We start from the raw sequence: 23672 nt of genomic DNA, 5'->3' as shown, positions 1-23672 counted from the left end.
GTGCCCACCATCACGTACAGATAATTTTCTCAAATTTTTGTAGGGATGATGTCTTGTAATGTTGACCAGGCTGGTCCCAAACTCCTGTCCTCCAGTGATCCTCTAGCCTCAACTTCTCAAATTGCTGGGATTACAGGCATGAGCCACTCTGCCTGGCCCACAATCATATTTTATTCTCTTTTTAAAAATTGGTTTTATTTTATTTTATTTTTTTAACAGAATCTCACTATGTTGCCCAGGTTGGTCTCGAACTCCTGGGCTCAAATGATCCTCCCACCTCAGCCTCCCAAATTGCTGGGATTACAGACATGACCTACCATCCCGGGCCCTCAATTCATATTTTATTCTTGAGACGCTTGGTCAGGCTTGATTCGCACACTCCCTCTGCAGTGACTCCAGGAACCCCTCTCACAGCTCAGAGCGGAAGCTGAGGCTGCAGCCTGCCATCTTCTCCGCATAGTCCGCATCGAAGCGCTCATTCTGTGCCACGGTGAAGGTGGTCTTCCAGTCCCCAGCCATGCCTGGGGGAGGAAGGCAGGGAGCAAAGCTGGAGTCTCATTCCAGGGGAGGCCCCGAGTGCCTATGGGGAGGCTCCAGCTGCTGCTCCCACCCACCCCAAACCCCCGTGCTGGCCATCGCCCACCTTTCCTCATGAAGGGGGAGATGCTGTGGTCCATGAACTCCCTGGGGACGGTGGTGTAGTTGGTCATAGGGTTCTTCTTCATCTCCTTGAACGACGTGTGCTGAACCATGAGGTCCACGGTCTCCTCTGACAGAGAGCGCCCCACAAACTCCAGGATCTTTTGAATCTCCCTTTTGGGGTTCTGAGCAGCAGAGGGCTCCTCAGTGGAGGCTCGGATTGCTGATTCAGGAAAAGTAAAAGGGGTCCCCTTCTCTAACCTCAGAGGCGATCTGGCCACTTCTCCTAGAAACCCTGCAGAGCCAACTCCTCAACCCCCAGGGCCCCAGTTCCGGGGGTAAAAAGAATTGCTCTCTGCCCTGTGATCCCATCATGAGCTGGGCTTGGCTCCCATGGGTGAGGACCGTGATGGTCTTCTTCCATGACTGTGGCCCTGGGTGGCACACCCTTTGGCAGGGAGTAGCAATAGGACTAAGTTTCTGATCCATGGCCACCCATGCAGCTGACTCAGGTGTGGGAGATGAGAGCTGTGTGGGGCCCGCTGCCAGGTGGGGCCTGTAGCGGGGAGGCCTGGGCCAAGAAGGCAGGATGGGGAATCCGGGCCTGCTGTGGGGGCTGCCAAGGGAGGGGGCTGGGTGACCTTGGCGGGTCCCTGTGAGGTGCCGGCCCCCAGGTGTCACATGGAGGGAAGCATCACAGGTGGTCTCACCTCCTTCATGTCTTCATAGAAGAGGTAGAGAACAGGGTGGGTGCGGCTCAGCTCCCACCACTCCTGCACGTGCTGGTACCAGGATCCGTAGGACACTGGAGAAGCAGGCAAGGGGCACCAACACAGGGTTGCTGTGCGTTGTAGCCACCACCCCTCAGCTCCACACCTTCCTTCCTCCCATCCAACCTACCTTCTCCAACCATGAACTTCTCCAGGAAGCTGTCCCAGGTCCCAGGCTCAGGATGCACCTTGGCCATGTGATAGAAGTGGTAGTAGGAAACCGCCACATCCTTTGCGTTGCGGGCAACATAGACCACCTGCAGGGGCAGAAGACTCAACCCCAGCACCATCACCACACAGCCTGCCCCAGGCCAGCTCATCTCTTGGATTGGCAAAGGAGGAAGCTGAGGCTTAGAGGCTGACTTGTTTGAGATCTCACGGCACAGGTAGGGCCAAGCCAGGATCTGAACCCTGCTCAGAAGCCAAAGTCCTGCCTGGTCCCTGAGACCATCATATTCTATAGTAATATAATCTGCATCAATGCGTCACACCCCGATCTGGAGCAAGGCATGTTCCACCAGCCGTGATCCCACCACCACCAAATATTGTGGGCCTGTGAGGACCCACCCTCTAGCTTTCTTAGGTCTACACTGAAGAGTCTTATGTTCTTGGTCATCAGAGCAACAGGCAGATAGTCCCCGCCGCAGATGAGACAAGGCTGGAGGAAGTGAGGTGACTTTCCCAGAAGAACAGGACCAAAGCTGGGCTGAGCCAGGGCCTCCTTCCCTGGATTCACATGCCCCACACCTGGACCTTTGCTTTTTCTTTTTATTGTGGGATTTATTTTATTTTATTTTATTTTATTTTATTTATTTATTTTTGAGACAAAGAGTCTCAAAAAAAAAAAAAAAAAAAAAAAAAAAGACCGTGGTTTTTCTTTTTTTCTGTCGCCCAAGTTGGAGTGCACCGGAGTGATAATAACTCACTGCAACCTTGACCTCCCAGGCTCAAGCAATCCTCCAACCTCAGACTTTCCAGTATATGGGACTACAGCGCCATGCCACTATGCCCTGCTGATATTTTGCATTTTTATAGAGATGGAGTCTCCCCATGTTTCCCGGGCTGGTCTGTAACTCCTGAGCTCAAGTGATCCACCCAATTTGGCCTCCCAAAGTGCTGGCATTACAGCAGTGAGCCATCACAGGTGCCACACTTTTATTTTTATTTATATATTTATTTATTTATTTATTTATTTTTGTGAGTTTTGCTCTTGTTGCTCAGGCTGGAGTGCAATGGTGGGATCTCTGGCTCACCACAACCTCCTTCTCCTGGGTTCAAGTGATTCTCCTGTCTCAGGCTTCGGAGTAGCTGGGATTACAGGCACCCGCCACCACACCTGGCTAATTTTGTATTTTTAGTAGAGATAAGGTTTTTCTATGTTGCTCAGGGTGCTCTCAAACTCCCAACCTCAGGTGATCTGCCTGCCTCAGCCTCCCAAAGTGCTGGGATTATGGATGTGAAACACTGTGCCCAGCCTCACCTTGACCTTCTGATCCAACAGAGTCTGGGGGAGCAGAGCCAGGGGCAGGTGTGTCTTCAGGAGTCGTGGTGCTGCTGTGTCTTTCAGAGTCTCCATCCCTGAGCAGTGGGTCAGGGAAGGTCTGGTGAGCTGAAGCCCCAGCCCTGTCTTCCTCCACTCCCCTTGCACCCAGGACACACTCACACACCTGAGGGAATCCCTGGGGCTTTGAACTCAAGGAAGGGCACCCGCATGAAGATGGGAGCTCGGTGACACTTCTCCAGGTCACCACCCTGGTAGATCATGTCCAGAATCTGGCTCACCCAGGTGGTGCCTGGAGAGGGAGGGAGATGGGAGGTGAGCAGGCTGAGGTGAGCAGGACCTCGCTGGCCAAGGTGGGGACTGCCGCCTGGGAGAGGGTGGGTGGCCCTCCTCACTTACCGGACTTGGGGTAGGTGCTGATGAGCAGGTCATCAGGCCGGGCCTGGAAGCTCTGCAGGGGCCCCAGTGCCTCTGCAAAGTACTTGATGAGCGGGACCCCCTTCACGTACTCCAGTGGCGGGCGGGAGGTGTCCTGGATCAGCTCCATGTTCCTGCGTCAGGGGCCAGAGCGAGGCCCGTTCCCTTACCACCATCACAATAGCAAGAAAGTGGAATTCTTGCTTTCAGGGAAGTCACTGAGGCCTAGGGAGGCTGAGTGACTTGCCCGCACTCACAAAGCCAGTCAGTGGTGGGGCTGGGGCTGAAAACCAGGTCGGGCTCTAATGTGGTGGTTCCCCAGCCTGGCCGCACCTTTCATTCACCTGCAGAGCTGTTCAAAATCCCAGGGCCTGGGCCATGGTGCAGACCAGTGAAAGCACCCTCGTGGCACGGGGCCCAGATATCAGGGTGTGTGAAGGTCTCCAGGAGAGTCCAGCTGCACTGAGGAAACTCTAGGACCTTCCTGTGCTGTCTTCCTGCCAGCCAGCGCCCTTTGTCTCACCATTTCCTGCTGTGACCCCTAGCCTCCACCCAGTGGAGATGCTCCCCTCCTTGAGCCCCTCAGCCCCTCACATGTGGAAACCTCTCAGTCCAGCCAGGCCTGTGATCCACTTGCCTGGCCACAGCCCATCTGGGCTCCAGGACAAACACGGCCCATTGAGGAACTGAGCTGCTACTAGGGGCCAGAGCTGCTGTGGGAATGAACAAAACTCTGATGACTCAGCAAAAGCACAGGCCTACGCAGGGTGGCTCCCGCCTATAATCACAGACCCTAGGGAGGCTGAGGCCAGGAGTTGGAGACCAACCTGGTGCCGCATTGCAAGACCCCATCTCTAAAAATCTTTAAAAAATTCTTAAACATTAACCAGGCAGGACGGTGAGGGCCTGTTGTCCTAGCTACTCCAGAGGCTGAGGCAAGAGAATCACTTGAGCCCAGGAATTCCAGGCTGCAGTGGCCAGGATCCCACAGCACTCCAGCCTGGGTGACAGCAAGACCTGGCCTCCCCGGAAAAAAAAAAAAACAAACAAGGGAAGGGAGGGGGATTCAGGCCGGCCGGGGTTGTCTGAAATGGGATATCCATGGGGAGAGGGCAGGGATGGCAGAGGCCTCAGCTTCTGGAATGTTAGAGCCACAAGCTGAGCAGGGTGAGGGCGCCCTGGGCCATTCCAGTGTGTCACTCACCTGAGCTCTTGGGAATCTGGCCTTGTGCCCTCCTCGCCCGCAGTGGCTGATTGTGGGTGCCGTGTGGGGAATGCAGGGTTGTTCTCTGAGCTGAGGGTTTCTTAGGTCCAGTGTGGGAGGGATCTGGAGCCAGGGCCGGACTTAGATTTGCTTCCGGAAGGAAGGGGTGGGGTTGGGGGTGGGGGAGCTTCTCTATTACCCTCCTTAGTTTGCCAGCTGGAGACAAGCTTAAAGTGATCTCCAAAGCCACGACTGAGTTTGCTGTGTAGAAAACAGAATGAAAGGGGAAGGCCCAATGGTGGGTTTGTTTTTGTAGGTTTTTTTTTTTTCTGTTTTTTTTTTTTTTTTTCTTTTTCTTTTTTGAGCTGTCACGGGGCTCCTGACCTGCCCCTGAACTCCACCCTGCCAGGCAGCCAACAGACAAGCTTTCTCTAATTGACCCAGGCAAGAGAGGGTAGGGATTGGAGGAGAAAGCTGGGATAGGCAGGCCCTGGAAAGGTCACCTACCTGCTGGCTCCAGGCCAGTCTTGAAGGTGCCAGGGGTTCTGGCCCAGTGCAGCCCACAGGCCTCCAGCAGCCCATGCACTCCAGGCTCTGACCACAAGGCCAGTCTGGAGTGATGCGTGTGCGCAGAGTGAAGGGGCAGGGGTGGAGCAGAGCATGGATCCATAGAACAAGAAAGAACAAGGACACTGCAGTCCCATTGCCCTGGGAGTCAGCCCCAGCTTCATGGCTCCTGGGGACCTCATAGAACATTGATAGAAGATCCCAGAAGAACCACAACCCGTGGCAGGTGGTTTTATTTCCCTGGGTTTGAAGGAGGCTCCACAGAGAAGAGACCAGAGGAGGCCGAGGCTTGGAAGCCACAGGGCCCCGTGGAAGGAGGGCATCCCCCCATCCTCCTCGTTCTTTATCCTCACTTTAAAGTCCAAGGTCAAGCTGTGCACGAGACAGGTAAACAACCATCTGAGTAAAGGTGAATCTCCCAAGACTTCCAAGAAATATGTGAGTTCAGAGGCAAGCGGACAGGTGGGAGTGTGGGGGAAGCTGAGGCATGGGACTTCCAGGCAGAGGAGAGGCTTCTCATATGCTAGGGCCATGGGCCCCTCCTCCCTCCTCTGTGCCCATGAGGAATCCCCGTGACTGGCAGGTCCTCAGGCTACTAGCTTCACCCCTGCCCTCAGCAACCCTCAGGAGGTTCCCTTGACTAAGACTTTGTATCGCACTCTAGTAACAACCTGTCGGACCCACACGGGGTGGCACAGAAAAGAGGCGAGAATGTGAGATTAATAGAGTGGTAGCAAGTGAATAGAAAATCCCAGGCAGCAGTTTCACTTGAGGAGAAGAAGGAAACTTGAAATAGCTGCATGTGCTAAGGGCCAATAAGTCCCTGAAAAATAGGATGAGGACCAAGCTGGCTACGACCAACCAGACACAACATGGCGCTGTATTTGATGTAGGTTTCACCTAGGATCTGATTGTATGATCAGTAACATATGAAACCATACACCCACCAGTGCCAAGACGGCTCCAGGAACACCTGTATTTGGGTGTAAATTGTGGCACCACGGTCTTGAGAAATCTTTACCTTTTCCTGAAATCTTCATGAATATACCCCTCTTTAGTTAAAGAAGCCCATAAAGGTCAGCCCCACACCTTGTACGGCATGAGACACTCTCTTGAGGACCCCCTCTTCTTGAGTGAGTCCCTTTACTCTGCAAGAAATCTGCCTACGTTCATGACTTTTGGACTTGTCCTTAAATTGTTTCTGGCTAAGGTGCCAAGAGCCTGGAGAAGGCCTGGCGCAGTGGCTCACTCTTGTAATCCTAGCACTTTCGGAGGCCGAGGCAGGCAGATCACCTGAAGTCGGGAGTTTGAGACCAGCCTGACCAACATGGAGAAACCTTGTCTCTACTAAAAATAGAAAATTAGTCAAGCCTGGTGGCACATGCCTGTAATCCCAGCTACTCGGGAGGCTGAGGCAGGAGAATCGCTTGAACCCGGGAGGCGGAGGTTGCGGTGAGCCAAGATCATGCCATTGCACTCCAGCCTGGGCAACAAGAGTGAAACTCTGTTCTCAAAAAAAAAAAAAAAAAAAAAAAAAAAAAAAGCATGGAAACGGGCTGAGGTCGATGTCCCACCGGTCTTTGATGACTTCCCCTAGGCCACCAGTATCTGGAGGGGATTAGGGACACTGAGGATCAGGCTCCAGCAGGGCTATCCAGTGTGCCTGCAGAAACAAGAAGGTTGGTCACAGGCAGCCCAGGACAGGGAGTGGGGTAGGGAGGCTGGTGCCAAAGCCCACTCACGTCTTCTAATTCCGAGTCTTCTACTATTTCCCCCGTGCTCATCCATCACAGCCAGATCAGGTCACCCAAAGCAGTGACACCTCACAGCTACCAAGGCATGGGGCCAGAGAGAGAGACAGAGTCAGGCATCACAAGCCCCCTCCAGGCTCAGCCCTGAATACCAAGATCAGGACATGGCTGCCCCGGCCTGGATTGCACAACTGGGCAGCCTCTTCCCAAAGCTGGACCAGGCTGGGGCCGGGGGACTCCACTCAGCTAGGGCATTGGCCCTCTAGGGGCAGAAGCTGCCCTGGTTCTTCTGGAAGGAACTCCTCTCACAGGCAGATCACGTGGGCTCTTAGCCAACAGCCAGGGTTGGGGCAACACAAGGGCCCTGCTTCATCCTGTCGCAGGCCGCAGGCAGGTAAGAGACAAGGAGGGAGAGGCAGCTGGCAGCAAGCCCCTCTGTGCAGCAGGCACTGTTGCGGGCATTACACAGCTCCATCCCGTGAGGCAGGGGTGACTGTTATTTGCATCTTACAGATGAGGAAATGGCCATGGGGGTTTAAATTCCTTGCCCCCTGGGACTAAGCTGGGGCAGGTCCTGGGAGCATCAGCAGTGATTGATTGAGTCACAGCCTCACCACTGCAGCCAGACCTGAACTTCCTCACAGCTCAGCAACACCCAGCAGGTCACTGAATCTCCACAGGGCAAGTCCTCTACTCACTCACAATTAGCAGGTGCTCAGCAGAAGGCACCCGTTTTCCATTATTTTATTAACTGTTTCTTGGCTATCGTCTCTGTGCAGGACTTTGTTCTACAGCAGTGACAAGAGCTGCCCTCGGGCAATTTAGTGCAAAGGTTGGGGTGGGAGAGACTAACGAGAGTCATAAAGCACCTAGCCGGTGAGATAGTAAGTATTCAGGTAAAGAAGCAGACGGGGAAGTACACAAGAGGTGCAATTTTATTTTATATTTTTAGAGACAGTTTCTTGCTCTTTTGCCCAGGCTATAGTGCAGTGGAGCGATCATAGCTCACTGCAGCCTCCAACTCCTGGGATCAAGCGATCCTCCCACCTCAGCCTCCCCCTGTAGCTGGGACTACAGGCATATGCCACCATGCCCGGCTTCTCAGAGCTGCAATTTTAAATCGGGAGATAGAGAAGACCTCCCTGTGGAGGTGGCAGCTTATCAAGACAGATGTAGAGAAGAACCTTCCAGTCAAAGGGAAAAGGCAGGTCCTGCTGTGCTCAGGAATGGCCAGAAATACTATCATCCCATCTTAGAGACGGGGACAGGGCCGCAACAGTGTCAGGGCGTTTCCTGGCTCCTCAACAAACAGCTGGATCCGAAGTGGTCTGGGGGATGAGCCGCCCTGCCTGGGGCGGACCTCCCCTGGAGCTCAAGGGCTCGCAGGGCGCACAGGCCTCTTGGGCCCCGGGTCCGGCTCAGGCTCGGGCTTGGTGTCAGCAAAGGGACCTGCGCGGTGCCCTGGGGCCGGGGAGGCCCGAAGGCCATCGCCCGTGCGGCGCGGCGCATAGAGGTCCCGGCGGGGGTTGGGGTGCAGCGGGAGTAGGAGGCGCGCCTATGGAGGGGGTTCCAGGCCCACTCCAACAGCGGCAGGATACGGAGGAGTTAGGGCGGCTCCAGGCAGGGGGCGGACCCCAAGCCCTTGCCCGCCTGCCGCCGCCTGGTCTCCTTCCTTACCCGAAGGGTTGCCACGGCGGGCGGGAAGCCGTGCACGACGAGCACTTTCTCCCTGGGGAGGAGAACGGGGGTGTCCCTGTGAGCCCTGCCGCGCCCAACCGCGGGTCCCCTCCAATTCCACCCGAGAGCGGGGTCCTCACTCCCGGCTTCAGCCTAGCCCCAGGCCCTGCCCCTGAATGAAGTCACGCCCCCTGCACCTGCCCACCTCAGGCCGCGCCTCCAGCCCAGGTACCCACCTGTCCCCCCTCCTCTCCCTCCTGCGCTCCATCCGACCCCAGCATGCCCACCGAGACCCCTACGCTGGCCCGCATCCTGGATCATCACCTCCGCCCCAGCCAGCTCCTCCCCGGAGTTCCACCGCCGAGATTCCCAGGGCACTGTCTCCCCGTCATGCTCCTCCTCTGTGACAGTCCCGTCCCCACCCTGGACTCCCCACCCATGTCACAGGCATGCCCCTCCCTCTCATCAGGCTTGTGCCCAGCGGGGTCCGCCTCCTCCAGGAAGCCTTCCTCCTGGCACAGAGACCCTTCCGGTCTCACCAGGAGTGCAATGGCCCGATTTGGCTCACTGCAACCTCTGCCGCTGCCCCCTGTCCCATCTTTCAAGTAATTCTCCTGCCTCAGCCTTTTGAGTAGCTGTAATTACAGGCACGTGCCACCATGCCCGACTAATTTTTGTATTTCTATTACAGACGGGGTTTCACCATGTTGGTCAGGCTGGTCTCGAACTCCTGACCTCAAGTGATCCAACCGCTTTGGCCTCCCAATGTGTTGGGTTTACAGGCTTGAGCCACCGCACCAGGCCTGGGCCCTGCCTTTTGTGTGGCCCCCATTGTGCTGCTGGACCTGACAAGCAGGGCTGACAGTGAACCCCATATAAACGTGGCCCTGATGACGGGGGTTCAGGCCTTAGAGCAGGTAGATGCTGAAGAAGTGCCCCGGCCTAGCCGCGACTCCCGTGGAACTCTTTGAATTTTAGGAAATTCTCCTTAAACACACTTCTGGTTCAGCACCGACATCAAGAAGAGAGCCTCTCCAGCACCTCGAAACTCACTTTGTCCCTCCCTGGTTCTTCCCGCTGGGTGCCCACTATGCTGCGGTCTCGCCCATCTGTAGCTGAGCCCAGCAGCCCCTGTAGGACACCTGGCCGAACGGGTCACAGTCCTGCTGGGCTCACTCGGGAGATGGAGGCTCCCAGGGGCTCCTCCAACAGCCCCAGGGCTGCTCTCTGGTCACTGCACCTGCCTGGGCTGCCACTCTGCTTCTCATCTGCACAGCAGGAGAAAAACTCCACAGAGCGTGCTGTGGGTGGGGCCGGCTGTGCAGGGAGCACCGGGTCCTCGCCCTGCCCCTGTCCTCCACACTCCCCTACAGGGACTGTGTCCCTGGCTGCATCCTGCATTTTCCTCCTTTTGTCCACAGGTATGAGGTAGATGACATTGATGAAGAAGGCAAAGCGTGAGTGTCCAGGCCAGGGCAGGGCATGGAGCCTGGGGGCAGCCTAACAGCTGGGAAGGAGCATCCCCACCCGGCCACAGGTTGACACAAGCCCCTCTACCACCAGGAGACACACCGTGAGCTTGCGCCGGATCATCCCGCTGACCCGGTGGAAGGCCAACCCCGAGACAGACCCCGAGGCCTTGTTAGTCAAGGAGAAAACCATGTTCTCAGGATGCTGTGACCTTGGTGACAGCACGGCCAACACAGGAAGCCTGGGCAACACAGGCAGCTGGGCCCGGGGGACCACTACCACCAATACACAGAGACCGGTAGTGGCCCCGAACGTCGGGCTGCGCTGTTATTTATTGGATACAAGGCTGAAGGGTCAGGGTAAAGAATGTGAGTCACCTCCAATGATAAGTAAGGTCACGTGGGTCACGTGTCCACTGGACAGGGGGCCCTTCCCTGCCTGGCAGCCGAGGCAGAGAGGGAGAGGAGACAAAGAGAAAGACAGCTTATGCCATTATTTCTGCATATCAGGGACTATTAGTATTTTCACTAATTTACCACTGCTATCTAGAAAGCAGAGTCAGGTGTACAGGATGGAACATGAAGGTGGACTAGGAGTGTGACCACTGAAGCACAGCATCACAGGGAGACCGCTGGACCACGATCCGCCTGGTAACGGGCATCTTCCCAGATGCTGGCGTCACCGCTAGACCAAGGAGCCCTCTGGTGGCCCTGTCCAGGCATAACAGAAGGCTCGCACTCCTGTCTTCCGGTCACACCTCACTAAGTCCCTTCAGCTCCTATCTGTGTATGGCCTGGTTTTTCCTAGGCTATGATTATTGAGCGAGGATTATTATAATATTGGAAGAAAAAGTAATTGCTACAAACTAATGATTAATGATATTCATATATAATCATATCTAAGATCTATATCTGGTATAACTATTCTTCTTTTATATTTTATTATACTGGAACAGATTGTGTCCTCTGTCTCTTGCCTCGTTGCCTGGGTGGCTTGCCGCCCACAATTCTCCTGACTCAGCCTCCTGAGTAGCTGGGATTACAGGCGTGCGCCACCATACCTGGCTAATTTTTTGTATTTTTAGTAGAGACGGGGTTTCACCATTTTGGTCAGGCTGGTCTCGAACTCCTGACCTCAAGTGATCTGCTCACCTCGGCCTCTCAAAGTGGTGAGATTACAGGTGTGAGCCACCATGCCAGGCCAGTTTTATTTTTTTAAATACAGACAGGGTCTTGCTATGTTGCCCAAGCTGGTCTCGAACTCCTAACCTCAAGGGATCCTCTCGCCTCAGCCTCCCAAAGTGTTAGAATTACAGGCGTGAGCCACCACACCCGACGTACTCCATTATTTCTTATGTGAACTTGGCTACAATAACCCCCCACTCTGGTTTCCTCTGCTGCCATTACCTAACCGTGAAGTGCAAGATCCTCAGCTCCGGGTGTTCAACAGTCTCCAGGATCCAAACTCATTCCAAGTTGCTCAACAAATACTCTGTGAACACCAAACTGCCTGTGGTTTCTCCCCTCTGGGCATACCGTGGTGCTTTACACATTGTCAACTCTACTCAGCTCTTCTGCCCCTGGAATGACCTGTCCCCCAGTATGTGCCTAACTCCAGATCTTTTTTTTTATTTTTTATTTTTTATTTTGAGACAGGGTCTCTCTGTGTTACCCAGTCTGGAGTGCAGTGGCACAATCATAGCTTACTGCAGTCTTGACCTCCTGGGCTCAGGAGATCCTCCCACCTCAGCCTCCTGAGTAGCTGGGACTACAGGTGTGAGCCACCATGACCAGCTCATTTTTGTATTTGTGGAGATGAGGTTTCATCGTCATATTGCCCAGGCTGGTCTCAAATTCCTGAGCTCAAGCAATCTACCCACCTTGGCCTCCCAAAGTGCTAGCATTACAGGCATGAGCCACTGGTGCCTGGCCCCAGCAAGACTTCCTTGATCCCCACTCCCACACCTCCTCGCTGTGCTGAGTACCCATGGGCTCTGAGAGCATTTCTCATCGAACTCTAGTTAATGACTTGTCTATTTATCTATCTATCCCACTAGACTCTAAGTCCCTTTAGGACAGAATCTCTGTTTTATATGGTTTTTTGGGTATCTTCCACTAACACCTAGGACAGCACCTGGAAGACAGTTTCTTTTCTTTTCTTTCTTTTTTTTTTTTTTTTTGTGATGGAGTTTCCCTCTGTTGCCAGGCTGGAGTGCAGTGGCACGATCTCAGCTCACTGCAACCTCCGCCTCCTGGGTTCCAGCAATTGTCCTGCCTCAGTCTCCTGAGTAGCTGGGATTACAGGCACCCGCCACCATGCCTGGCTAATTTTTGTATTTTTAGTAGTGACGGGGTTTCACCAAGTTGGCCAGGATGGTCTCAATCTCTTGACCTAGTGATCCGCCTGCCTTGGCCTGCCAAAGTGCTGGGATTACAGGTGTGAGTTGTCGTGCCCGGCCGACAATTTCTTATCACAAGAAATCTTCCCAAAAAATCTCCAAATGGGCTGGGCTTTAGACTGCTGGTATACCCTCTTTCTTTTCCTGAGGGTAGATGAGACTCATTCATTGTAACCACTGTTTTTTAAAACAGTATGCAAATATTCCTGCGGTTTTGTTCATTTACAAATCCCTGCCTGAAGCTTCTTTCTTTCCCAATTCTACTTCCTGCTCTTTTTTTTTTTTGAACCAGGGTCTCACTCTGTCACTCAGGCTGGTGTGCAGCGGTGCAATCACAGCTTATTGCAGCCTCGACCTCCCAGGCTTGCAATCCTCCCATCTCAGCTTCCTGAGCAGCTGGGACAACAGACGCTTGCCACTATGCCCAGCTAATTTATTTTATTTTTGTAGAGATGGGGTCTCACTGTGTTGCGCAGGCTGGTCTGAAACTGCTGAGCTCTACCGATCCTCCTGCCTCAGCCTCCCAAAATGCTGGGATTACAAGTGTGAGCCAGCTACTTCCTGCTCTTTTTTTTTTTTTTTTGAGACAGAGTCTCTCTCTGTCGCCCAGGCTGGAGTGCAGTGGCGTGATCTCAGCTTAGTGCAACCCCCGCTTCCCGGGTTCAAGTGATTCTCCTGCCTCAGCCTCCCAAGTAGCTGGGACTACAGGCTCGTACCACCATGCCCTGCTAATTTTTTTATTTTTAGTGGAGACAGAGTTTTACCATGTTAGCCAGGATGGTCTCGATCTCCCGACCTTGTGATCCACCCGCCTCCACCTCCCAAAGTGTTGGGATTACAGGCGTGAGCCACCGTGCCCGGCCTAAATTTTGCACTGGACTGGACTATATATATTTGTGCCGAGCAAACAGTAAAACCGCTGATTTGCTTTGAACCTTGGAGTAACCCTTGGAAACCTTCTCCTTCGCTATCAGTACCTTTGTGATGTTAAAGTTCTTTTCACCAGGACTCCGCAGGATGCTCACCTGAAAACATTGGCTCTGAATGTGGGAATGATTCCATTAAGCCACTCACAATCTATAATCTCTATTTTGCAAATAGAATCCCAAATTTACAAAATAAATTGTCCCTTTGGCTGCAAAATTTACAAAATAAATTGTGATCATTAATAAGAGTTAATATAATAAAGTCAGAAATCATTGAGAACATGAACTAAAATGCAGAGATATTATTTCTTTTCTTTTTTTCTTTTTGAGATGGAGTCTTGCTCTGTTGCCCAGGCTGGAGTGCAGTGGTGAGATCTTGGCTCACTGCAACCTGTCTTCAGATTCAAGTGATTGTCCTGCCTCAGCCTACTGAGTAGCTGGGATTACAGACATACACCACCATGCCCAGCTAATTTTTGTATTTTTAGTAGAGACAGGGTTTCACCATATTGGCCAGGCTGGTTTCAAACTCCTGACATCAAGTGATCTGCCTGCCTCAGCCTCCCAGGTGTTGGGATTAGAGGCGTGAGCCACCGTGCCCGGCCCAGAGAAAGTATTTCTTTCCAATTCATGAGAAGTATAGACACTCTTAAAGCCTCTCCTCATACATCTATCAAAATAACTTTAAGATTTCTCTGTCAAAATATTGGACCCTTCTGCCAACCAAACTGGAGCTCTAATTTAGGAATAGTTTAATAAAAATGTACTTAATGTTGAGGTGGGAGAATAACTGGAGCACAGGAGTTTGAAGCCAGCCTGTGCTACATAGTGAGGCTCTGTCTCTATCAGAAAATTTAAAAATAATTAGCTGGGTGTAGTGGCACATGCCTGTAGTCTCAGCTACTCAGAAGGATGAGGTGGGAGGATTGCTTGAGCTCAGGAGGTCCAGGCTGCAGTGAGCCATGACCATGCCACTGCATTCCAGCCTGGGTGACAGAATGAGACCCTGTCTCAAAAAAAATTTTATTAAAAAAATATATATACATATATATATATCCATATATAGACACACACACACACAAAGAATCCTGATATGATGATACAAATGTATCAAATCATCACATGTATTCTGAAAATACATACATATATGTGTCAATTAAAACATTTTAAATCTTTATAAATATGCACACAAAAAGTATATATTTTTGTGGATCTATGTACATATATATACATACACACATATATACACAAAAAGTTACTGATTGTATATGTATATGTATATATATTGTATATTGTGTGTGTGTGTGTGTGTGTGTATATATATATACACACACAAAAAGATACTGATTACATATTCAAACGCCTGTCTTACCATATAGGTGTTCCAGAATTTCTGTTTCAGGTCCAAAAATATGTCATCCTTTCCCTGGAGAATGCTCATACCTATTTGCAAAAACACCAAAAGAATTTTAAAAGATTCGGTAGAGTACTGTATAACAGTTCATGTTTAAGTTTACCATTCCAAAATGCAAAGTAACCATCACTATCATCCATCAATATGACCCTCTGATCCAACAGTGAAAAGAGAACATAGACAGGTGCCGTGGCACAAGCCTGTAATCCCAGCACTTTGGGAGGCCGAGGCAGGCAGATTGCTTGAGTCCAGGAGTTAAGAGACCAGCCTGGGCAACAGGGCAAAACCTCATCTCTACAAAAAATACAAAAATTAGCCAGGTGTGGTGGTGTGCCTGTAGTCATAGTTACTCGGGAGGCTGAGGTGGGAGGATCGCTTGAGCCTGGGAGGTGGAGGCTACAGTGAGCTGTGATCATGCCACTGCACTCCAGTCTGGACAACACAGCAAGACCCTGTCTCAAAAAAAAAAAAAAAAAAGAACACAGTCTCCACTCTAAAACTAGAAAATTTTAAAGGAATGATAAATATGAAGTGAGAATAGCAGAATATAAAAGTTACAGCAGAACAATTATTTTTTCAAAAACTATAACAATTCACAAAAACAATCCAGTTACAATAGTGGGTCTATTGGTTACTTTTCTCTACCTTCCAAACATTTTGTGAAAAGTTGAACATTTGGACATTTTGAAATTTTAATTTCTATCTTTTAAAAAAAGCTAGTGGGCTGGGCACGGTGGCTCATGCCTGTAATCCCAGCACTTTGGGAAGTTGAGGCGAGTGGATCACCTGAGGTCAGGAGTTCGAGACCAGCCTGACCAACACGGAGAAACCCCGTCTCTACTAAAAATACAAAATTAGCTGGGTGTGGTGGCGCATGCCTGTAATCCCAGCTTCTCGAGAAGCTGAGGCAGAAGGATCACTTGAACCCAGAAAGTGGAGGTTGCAGTGAGCTGAGATCGGGCCAATGCACACTCCAGCCAGGATGATAAAGCGAGACTCTGTCTCCAAAAAAAGAAAAGAAAAAGAGAACAATTTCACTAATTTCACTAGTTGTTTCCTCATTTGTAATATGAGAGTAATAAGAACAATCTCAGGTGCGAGGGCTCACGTCTGTGATCCCAGCACTTTGGGAGGCCATGATGGGCAGATTACTTGAGTTCAGGAGTTCGAGACGACCCTGGCAAACATGGTGAACCTTGTCTCCATTAAAAATGCAAAAATTAGCCGGGCATGGTGGTGTGCATCTGTAATGCCAGCTACTTGGTAGGCTGAGGCAGGAGGATCGCTTGAACCTGGAGATGGAGGTTTCAATGAGCTGAGATCAGGCCACTGCACACTCCAGGCTGGGCAATAAAACAAGACTCTGTCTCAAAAAAAAAAAAAAAAAAAGAAGAAGAAGAAGAAGAAAAGAAAAAGAGAACAATCTCACTAGTTTCTTGAGGATTAAATAGCATTCTGGTCCCCTACCCCTTCACCGCTGTACAAGGCTTCTTTAACAGTTGCTAGGAAGCTGTTTGCAAATCTAGTCTGCAAACCACACGCCGGGACCAGGCACAGACCTTCTGATAAAACAGGAGGCCCTAGCTCCCGGGCTGTCTGTTCTCCTGACCCACTGATCCCGTCAGGCTTAAGACCCATAGAGATTTTCTCCCCAGTTACCCACCCCATCCCCTTCAAGGCTATAGAAATTGCAATGATGATAGAGGCCACAGGGCCCCTCCTGTGAGCAGATGGGGGATCTCCAAAGATTGCAAGAATTTAACCAACTTGAGTGATCAGCCTGTTTTACAGCCTCCTGACCTCAACCTGTTCTTCCCCAGCCCTGGGTGGAATGAGGTCACCCTGTTTGTTTAAATCGGCTCCTAAATGACCCCAGGTTACTTACAGTTGAACCCAAGTTAACTCTCCTCATTACCATGCTAAAGTCTTCACCCCGGGAGAAGCTATAGCTTCATGACTATAACCTATGCAACCTATGCGCTAGCATCATGACTCACTGGGACCCCTACTCTACATGCAATCATGCACCCTCTCCTTTCTCCATCACCCCATAAAACCTTCCTGTCTCTTTCTCTGGGGGACACACTACTTGGGAGAATATGCCCAGTGTCTTCCTTTCTTGTGCCAAGTAAAACTCCCATTGATCAAAACCCGCCTCTTGGTGGAGTCATTTGTGACTCGTTAAGGGAATGAACCCCGGTATTTTTCAGGTAACATTTCCATTGTTCTTATTGTACGCAGTAGAGAAGGTTTCCACAGTCAAGCCCCTGTCCCCCACACCCCAGGCCCGGGTCGGATTTTCTAAGGAGAGGGTTCCCTGAACCCTCACAGGTATATAGTCCTCTACGGCAAGGATCCAAGGTCCCTTGATGTTTTCCGTGAGACCCCAGGGGAAAATCTTGTTACCAAAGCAGAACTAGGCCCCTGGGCATGAATTTGCTGAAGATCCAGGCCCAACCTCAGATTCCACCTGCTCTGCCCCCCAGGGTCACGGGTCCCCTTGCATTTTGTTCCTGTGTTGGCCCCGGGGCCCCAGGCGTGGATTTTCTGAACAGCAGGTCGGTTCCTTCCCTGTCCCACGATTGGTTCACGGTCATTGCAGCTGCTATGGCCTTGAACTGGGATCTCCTTTATTTTCCCGTGGGCCTTTTTCAGGGGGCAAAGACCTCCGCAGCCCTGCCTACCTCCAGCCTTGGCCTACACCCAACCCCAGAGTCTGAGCCCCGACCCTAGTCCTCTAAATTCCTGACCTGCCGTACCTCTGGCTCCCCAATTTCTCGGCTCCCCAGCCAGTGCCTCCTGCAACTTCTCGCAATCAAACACCCCAGCCTCCAGCCTTTGCCCTGGCCCTTCAGGCCTCTGAAGCAGCTCCGGTCTCAGAGCCCCGGCTCCTGCCCGGGTCCCCAGGCTCCTGCAGCGCCCTCCCTCCAGCCGCTTGATCCCCGAGTCCCTGCCTCCAGTCCCCCAATACTGGGTCCCACCCCCCAGGTCCCCTCCCGGCCCCTCACCGACATAGAAGGCCGAGACCGCGATGGGCGCACCGACCACCTGGTCGCACAGCAACTTGGCCAGCACGGCGTGCGGCGCTCGGCCCGGGAGCGCGCTCTCCAGCAGGCCCAGCCACACGTAGTTGAAGTTGGCGTGGAAGGTCACCACCAACGTGGCCACGCGCCGCGTCTGGCGCCAGTCGGCTTCGCGGCCCTGCAGCCGTTGCTGCAGCACGTCCCCGGCGGAGACTAGCGAGCCGTAAAGCAGCACGTTGGTGGGCCACGGGTGGCGCCGGGCCGTGCGCGACAACGCCGGCCACCAGCCCGCCATGTCCGCGCTGTGGGCGCCCGCGATCAGGAGCCCGCGTGGTCGGAGGCTTCCTGCACCGCCTCCGGGCCTCGCCAGCCTCCAGCAGCTACTGCACTGCAGCAGCCCGCACCTGCACCTGCCTCCTCCAGGAGCTCCGGAGCGGTTGGGCGCCCGGCGCACACCCAGCTCGCGCCGTCCAATCCGGAGGCCACGGGCCGTCGTGGGGGCTGAACGTTTGAAAGGTGCCCGGCCCACCCCCATGCATGGGTCCGTTGACACAAAATACCCAGAATAGGCAAAGCCACAGAGGCAGAAGGCATGGGGTTATTTATTTATTTATTTATTTATTTTATTTTTATTAATTAATTAGATATTTTTGAGACGGAGTCTCGCTCTGTCGCCCAGGCTGGAGTGCAGTGGGGCGATCGGGGTCACTGCAACCTCCGCCTCCCGGGTTCAAGCGATTCTCCTGCCTCAGCCTCCCGAGCAGCTGGGACTACACGCGTGCGCCATCACGCCCGACTAATTTTTGTATTTTTAGTGGAGACGGGGTTTCAATATGTTGGCCAGGCTGGTCTCGAGTGATCTGCCCGCCTCGGCCTCCCATATGGGGTTTTTTTTGGAGTGACGAAAACATTTTGAAATTAGATAGGTGTGATGGTTCCATGACTTTGTGAATATATTAAAAACCATTGAATTGTACACTTGAAAAAAGGAGGTGCATTTGGCCGGGTGCGGTGGCACATGCCTGTAATCCCAGCACTTTGAGAGAATTAGACAGGAGGATCCTTTGAGGGCAGGAGTTCCAGATTAGCCTGGACAAAATAGGAAGACCCCATCTCTACGAAAAAAAAAAAGAAAAAGAAAAAGAAAAAAGTATTGTAATTACTCAGGCTTGGTGGTGCGCACTAATAGTCTCAGCTACTGCTACTTGGGAGTCTGAGGTGGGAGGATCTCTTGAGCCCGGGAATTCAAGGTTGCAGTGAGCCACGATAGGGCCACTGCACTCCAGCCTGCAAAAAAAAAAAAAAAAAAAAAAAAAAAAAAAGAAAGAAAGAAAAAGAGAGAGAAAATAAAATGGTAAGTTTTATGGTATGTGAATTTATCTTAAAAAATGAAGGGACGGCCGGGCACGGTGGCTCACTCCTGTAATACCAGCACTTTGGGAGGCCAAGGCGGGCGGATCACGAGGTCAGGAGATCCAGACCATCCTGGCTAACACGGTGAAATCCCGTCTCTACTAAAAATACAAAAAATTAGCTGGGCGTGGTGGTGGGCACCTGTAGTCCCAGCTACTCGGGAGGCTGAGGCAGGAGAATGGCCTGAACCCAGGAGGTGGAGCTTGAAGTGAGCCAAGATCGCCCCACTGCACTCCACCCTGGCTGACAGAGGAAGACTCTTTCTCAAAAAAAGAAAAGAAAAGAAAAGAAATGCTAAGCAAAGTGTTCTGGTGTGTTTTGCCTGTTTTGGTAGTGGAAGGGAAGAAAATCTGTCGTTTTCTTTCTTCTCCCCCTTTAAACTATTTAAGAAGGGAACTGGGCACGGTGGCTCATGCCTGTAATCCCAACACTTTGGGAAGTCAAGGTGGGAGGATCACTTAGGTCCAGGAATTCAAGACCAGCCTGGGCCACATAGTAAGACCTCATCTCTACAAAAAAATAAAACATTAGGTCTGGGTGCGGTGGCTTACACCTGTAATCCCAGCACTGTGGCAGGCTGAGGGAGCTGGATCACCTTAGGTCAGGAGTTTAAGACCAGTCTGGCCAGCATGGCAAAACCCTGTCTCTACTAAATATACAAAAATTAGCTGGGCATGGTGGTGCGCACCTGTAATCCCAGCTACTCAGGAGGCTGAGGCAGGAGAATTGCTTGAACTGGGTAGGTAGAGGTTGCAGTGAGCCAAAATGGTGCCACTGCACTCCAGCTTGGGGGACAGAGCGAGACTCTGTCTCAAAATAAATAAATAAACATTATTTTAAAAAAAAGATCCCCTGGGCATACAATAAGTAATACCATACTACTTAGGCAAATAAAGCCCAATTCTATCATTTGGGAATCTTAAGATAGGTTCTACCACTTTGTGGATCTTCAGACTCAATCTCTATTTTAGAGATACTAACATTGATTGATCCTACTATGTGCCAGGCACTGTCTTTCACACCTTCACATATATGATCTCATTTAATCCTCATTTAATTTTGGCAGAGAAAAGTTGAGCTCCTTACCCAGGATCGTATAACTAGGAAATAAAGACCAAAGCACATGCCTCACTCTTCTTGTTATTAGAAAAGATTTCCTTCTGTAAACCTCAGGGACTTTACAAGCGAAATATTGGATTACTGTAATATGATTCATCAGCCCAATTTATTTATTTTTATTATACTTTAAGTTCTAGGGTACATGTGCACAATGTGCAGGTTTGTTACATATGTATACATGTGCCACGTTGGTGTGCTGCACCCATTAACTCGTCATTTACATCAGGTATATCTCCTAATGCTATCCCTCCCCGCTTCCCCCACCCCATGACAGGCCCCAGGGTGTGATGTTCCCCACCCTGTGTCCAGGTGTTCTCATTGTTCAATTCCCACCTATGAGTGAGAACATGCGGTGTTTGATTTTCTGTCCTGGTGATAGTTTGCTCAGAATGATGGTTTCCAGCTTCATCCATGTTCCTAGAAAGGACATGAACTCATCCATTTTTATGGCTGCATAGTATTCCATGGTGTATAATTGCCACGTTTTCTTAATCCAGTCTATCATTGATGGACATTTGGGTTGGTTCCAAGTCTTTGCTATTGTGAATAGTGCCGCAATAAACATATGTGTACATGTGTCTTTATAGCGGCATGATTTATAATCCTTTGGGTATATACCCAGCAATAGGATGGCTGGGTCAAATGGTATTTCTAGTTCTAGATCCTTGAGGAATCGCCACACTGTCTTCCACAATGGTTGAACTAGTTTACAGTCTCACCAACAGTGTAAAAGTATTCCTATTTCTCCACATCCTCTCCAGCACCTGTTGTTTCCTGACTTTTTAATGATCGCCATTCTAACTGGCATGAGATGATATCTCATTGTGGTTTTGATTTGCATTTCTCTGATGGCCAGTGATGATGAGCATTTTTTTCATGTGTCTGTTGGCTGCATAAATGTCTTCTTTTGAGAAGTGTCTGTTCATATCCTTCGCCCACTTTTTGATGGGGTTGTTTGATTTTTTTCTTGTAAATTTGTTTAAGTTCTTTGTAGATTCTGGATATTAGCCCTTTGTCAGATGGGCAGATTATAAAAGTTTTCTCCCATTCTGTAATGTGCCTGTTCACTCTGATGGTAGTTTCTTTTGCTATGCAGCTCTTTAGTTTAATTAGATCCCATTTGTCAGTTTTGGCTTCTGTTGCCATTGCTTTTGGTGTTTTAGACATGAAGTCCTTGCCCATGCCTATGTCCTGAATGGTATTGCCTAGGTTTTCTTCTAGGGTTTTTATGGTTTTAGGTCTAACATTTAAGTCTTTAATCCATCTTGAACTAATTTTTGTATAAGATGTAAGGAAGGGATCCAGTTTCAGCTTTCTACATGTGGCTAGCCAGTTTTCCCAGCACCATTTATTAAATAGGGAATCCTTTCCCCATTTCTTGTTTTTGTCAGGTTTGTCAAAGATCAGATAGTTGTAGATGTGTGGTATTATTTCTGAGGGCTCTGTTCTGTTCCATTGGTCTATATGTCTGTTTTGGTACCAGTACCATGCTGTTTTGGTTACTGTAGCCTTGTAGTATAGTTTGAAGTCAGGTAGCATGATGCCTCCAGCTTTGTTCTTTGGGCTTAGGATTGTCTTGGCAATGCAGGCTCTTTTTTGGTTCCATATGAACACTAAAGTAGTCTTTTGCAACTCTCATCAGCCCAGTTTAATATTACCTATCCATTATAATGTAATGCTGCTCGCACAACTGAGAAAACACTGTTGCTTTACCCCCTCTGGCTCTGTAGCAGCCACACACAAATCATAGAACTATAAACATATGCTAATTACACAACCTATGTAGGCAATCAATATTAAGAAAAATTTTTACTGCCCAATATTTCTGTGGTTGAAAATGTACAGTCTAATTTTGATCCACAGTAACATCTAGGTTAATGTTGATTCAGAAGGAAAACATTTGTTGTTGCCATGAGAAGAGGCATTGAAACACTGAATCACCACCACAAATGTTACCACTATTAATATAAGGAGATACATAGGAAGATCGAGTTAGACCATCTCGGACCACCAGGTTTACAATTCCACCTGCAGATACATGCAAGAAGTATTGTCACAATACTTATGTCACATTATTCCATTGAGGTCATCACCAACTAAGCTTATCATTAATGTGTGGTCAATTTGGTCAATGTCACCAGCGTAGCATACTAACAAAAACAAGGGTTGCAAACTCAAATGCCTATAAGGCAGAATGTAAGATGGTAGGAAGCAAAGTCTATAGGGAACTATATAATAGAGGCTGCAGATTCATGGCAGATTCTAAAGCACAGCAGTCCCCAACATTTTTGGCGCCAGGGACCGGCTTTGTGGAAGACAATTTTTCCACAGTCGGCAAGGGATGGGGCGCAGGATGGTAATGGCCTTGGGATGAAACTGTTCCACCACAAATCATCAGGAATTAGATTCTCATAAGGAATATGCAACCTGGATCCCTCGTGTGTGCAATTCACAACAGGGTTCATGCTCCTGTAAGGATCTAATGATGCTGCTGATCTGACAGGAGGCAGAGCTCAGGCAGCAATGCAAACAATGGGGAGTGGCCAGAAATACAGACGAAGCTTCAGTTGTTACCCACCATTCACCTCCTGTTCTGTGGCCCAGTTCCTAACAGGCCACAGACCAGTACATGTCCATGGCCCAGGGGTCAGGGACCCCTGCTGTGGCACATTGCTTAATAGAGGACTGTAGCAGCCATGTGCCCTGACTTTTCCTCTTTTTTTTTTTTTTTTTTGAGATGCCAGAAACCTAGAATTTTTTTTTTTTTTTTTTTTTTTAAGACAAGGTCTGGCTCTGTTGCCCAGGTTGGAGTGTAGGAGGGCGATCTCAGCTCACTGTGACCTCAACCTCCCAGGCTCAAGCAATCCTCTCACTTCAGCCTCCCACGTTGCTGGGATTACAGGCACACTCCACTACACCCAGCTAATTTTTTTGTATTATTTGTAGACATGGGGTTTCGCCACATTGCCCAGGCTAGTCTGGAATTCCTGAGCTCAAGCTGTCTGCCCATCTCAGCCTCCCAAAGTGCTGAGATTGCAGGAGTGCACCACCACAGCTGGCCTGAAACCCAGATTTTATTTATTTATTTATTCAATTTTTGAGATGGAGTCTTGCTCTATTGCCTAAGCTTGAGTGCAGTGGCGCGATCTTGGCTCACTGCAACCTCCACCTCCCTGGTTCAAGCGATTCTCCTGCCTCAGCTTCCCGAGTAGCTGGGATTACAGGCACATGCCACCATGCCTGGCTAATTTTTGTATTTTTAGTAGAGACAGAGTTTCATCATGTTGGCCAGGCTGGTCTCGAACTCCTGACCTCAGGTGATCCACCCACCTTAACCTCCCAAAGTGCTGGGATTACAGGCATGCAACACCACACCCAGCCTG

General features: G+C 50.4%; 1 protein-coding gene across 6 annotated transcripts; it reads right to left on the bottom strand.

Moving 5' to 3' along the window:
- Nucleotides 1-319: 319 nt before the first annotated feature.
- On the bottom strand, nt 320-17791 carry LOC115931046 (sulfotransferase 1A1). 6 transcript variants are annotated; one of them, XM_031002666.3, is made up of 10 exons: nt 15887-16095; nt 14693-14763; nt 13372-13419; nt 3310-3461; nt 3077-3202; nt 2890-2987; nt 1540-1666; nt 1350-1444; nt 644-824; nt 320-521 (listed from the first exon to the last, which is right to left on the bottom strand). In XM_031002666.3, the coding sequence occupies exons 4-10, from the start codon at nt 3455-3457 to the stop codon at nt 409-411; spliced, it is 888 nt and encodes a 295-aa protein (XP_030858526.2). In that variant the 5' UTR covers nt 3458-3461; nt 13372-13419; nt 14693-14763; nt 15887-16095; the 3' UTR covers nt 320-408. The 6 variants fall into 6 exon arrangements, 5 of the variants coding, with proteins under 5 accessions (XP_030858526.2, XP_055221571.2, XP_055221570.2 ...); XM_055365596.2 differs by lacking the exons at nt 13372-13419; nt 15887-16095 and adding an exon at nt 17743-17791; XM_055365595.2 differs by lacking the exon at nt 13372-13419.
- Between the last annotated feature and the right edge of the window lie 5881 nt (nt 17792-23672).

The sequence above is a fragment of the Gorilla gorilla genome, chromosome 18 (assembly GCF_029281585.2).
Source record: "Gorilla gorilla gorilla isolate KB3781 chromosome 18, NHGRI_mGorGor1-v2.1_pri, whole genome shotgun sequence".
Classification (NCBI taxonomy): Eukaryota; Metazoa; Chordata; class Mammalia; order Primates; family Hominidae; genus Gorilla; species Gorilla gorilla.
This window is presented reverse-complemented; position numbering and strand designations above follow the sequence as displayed.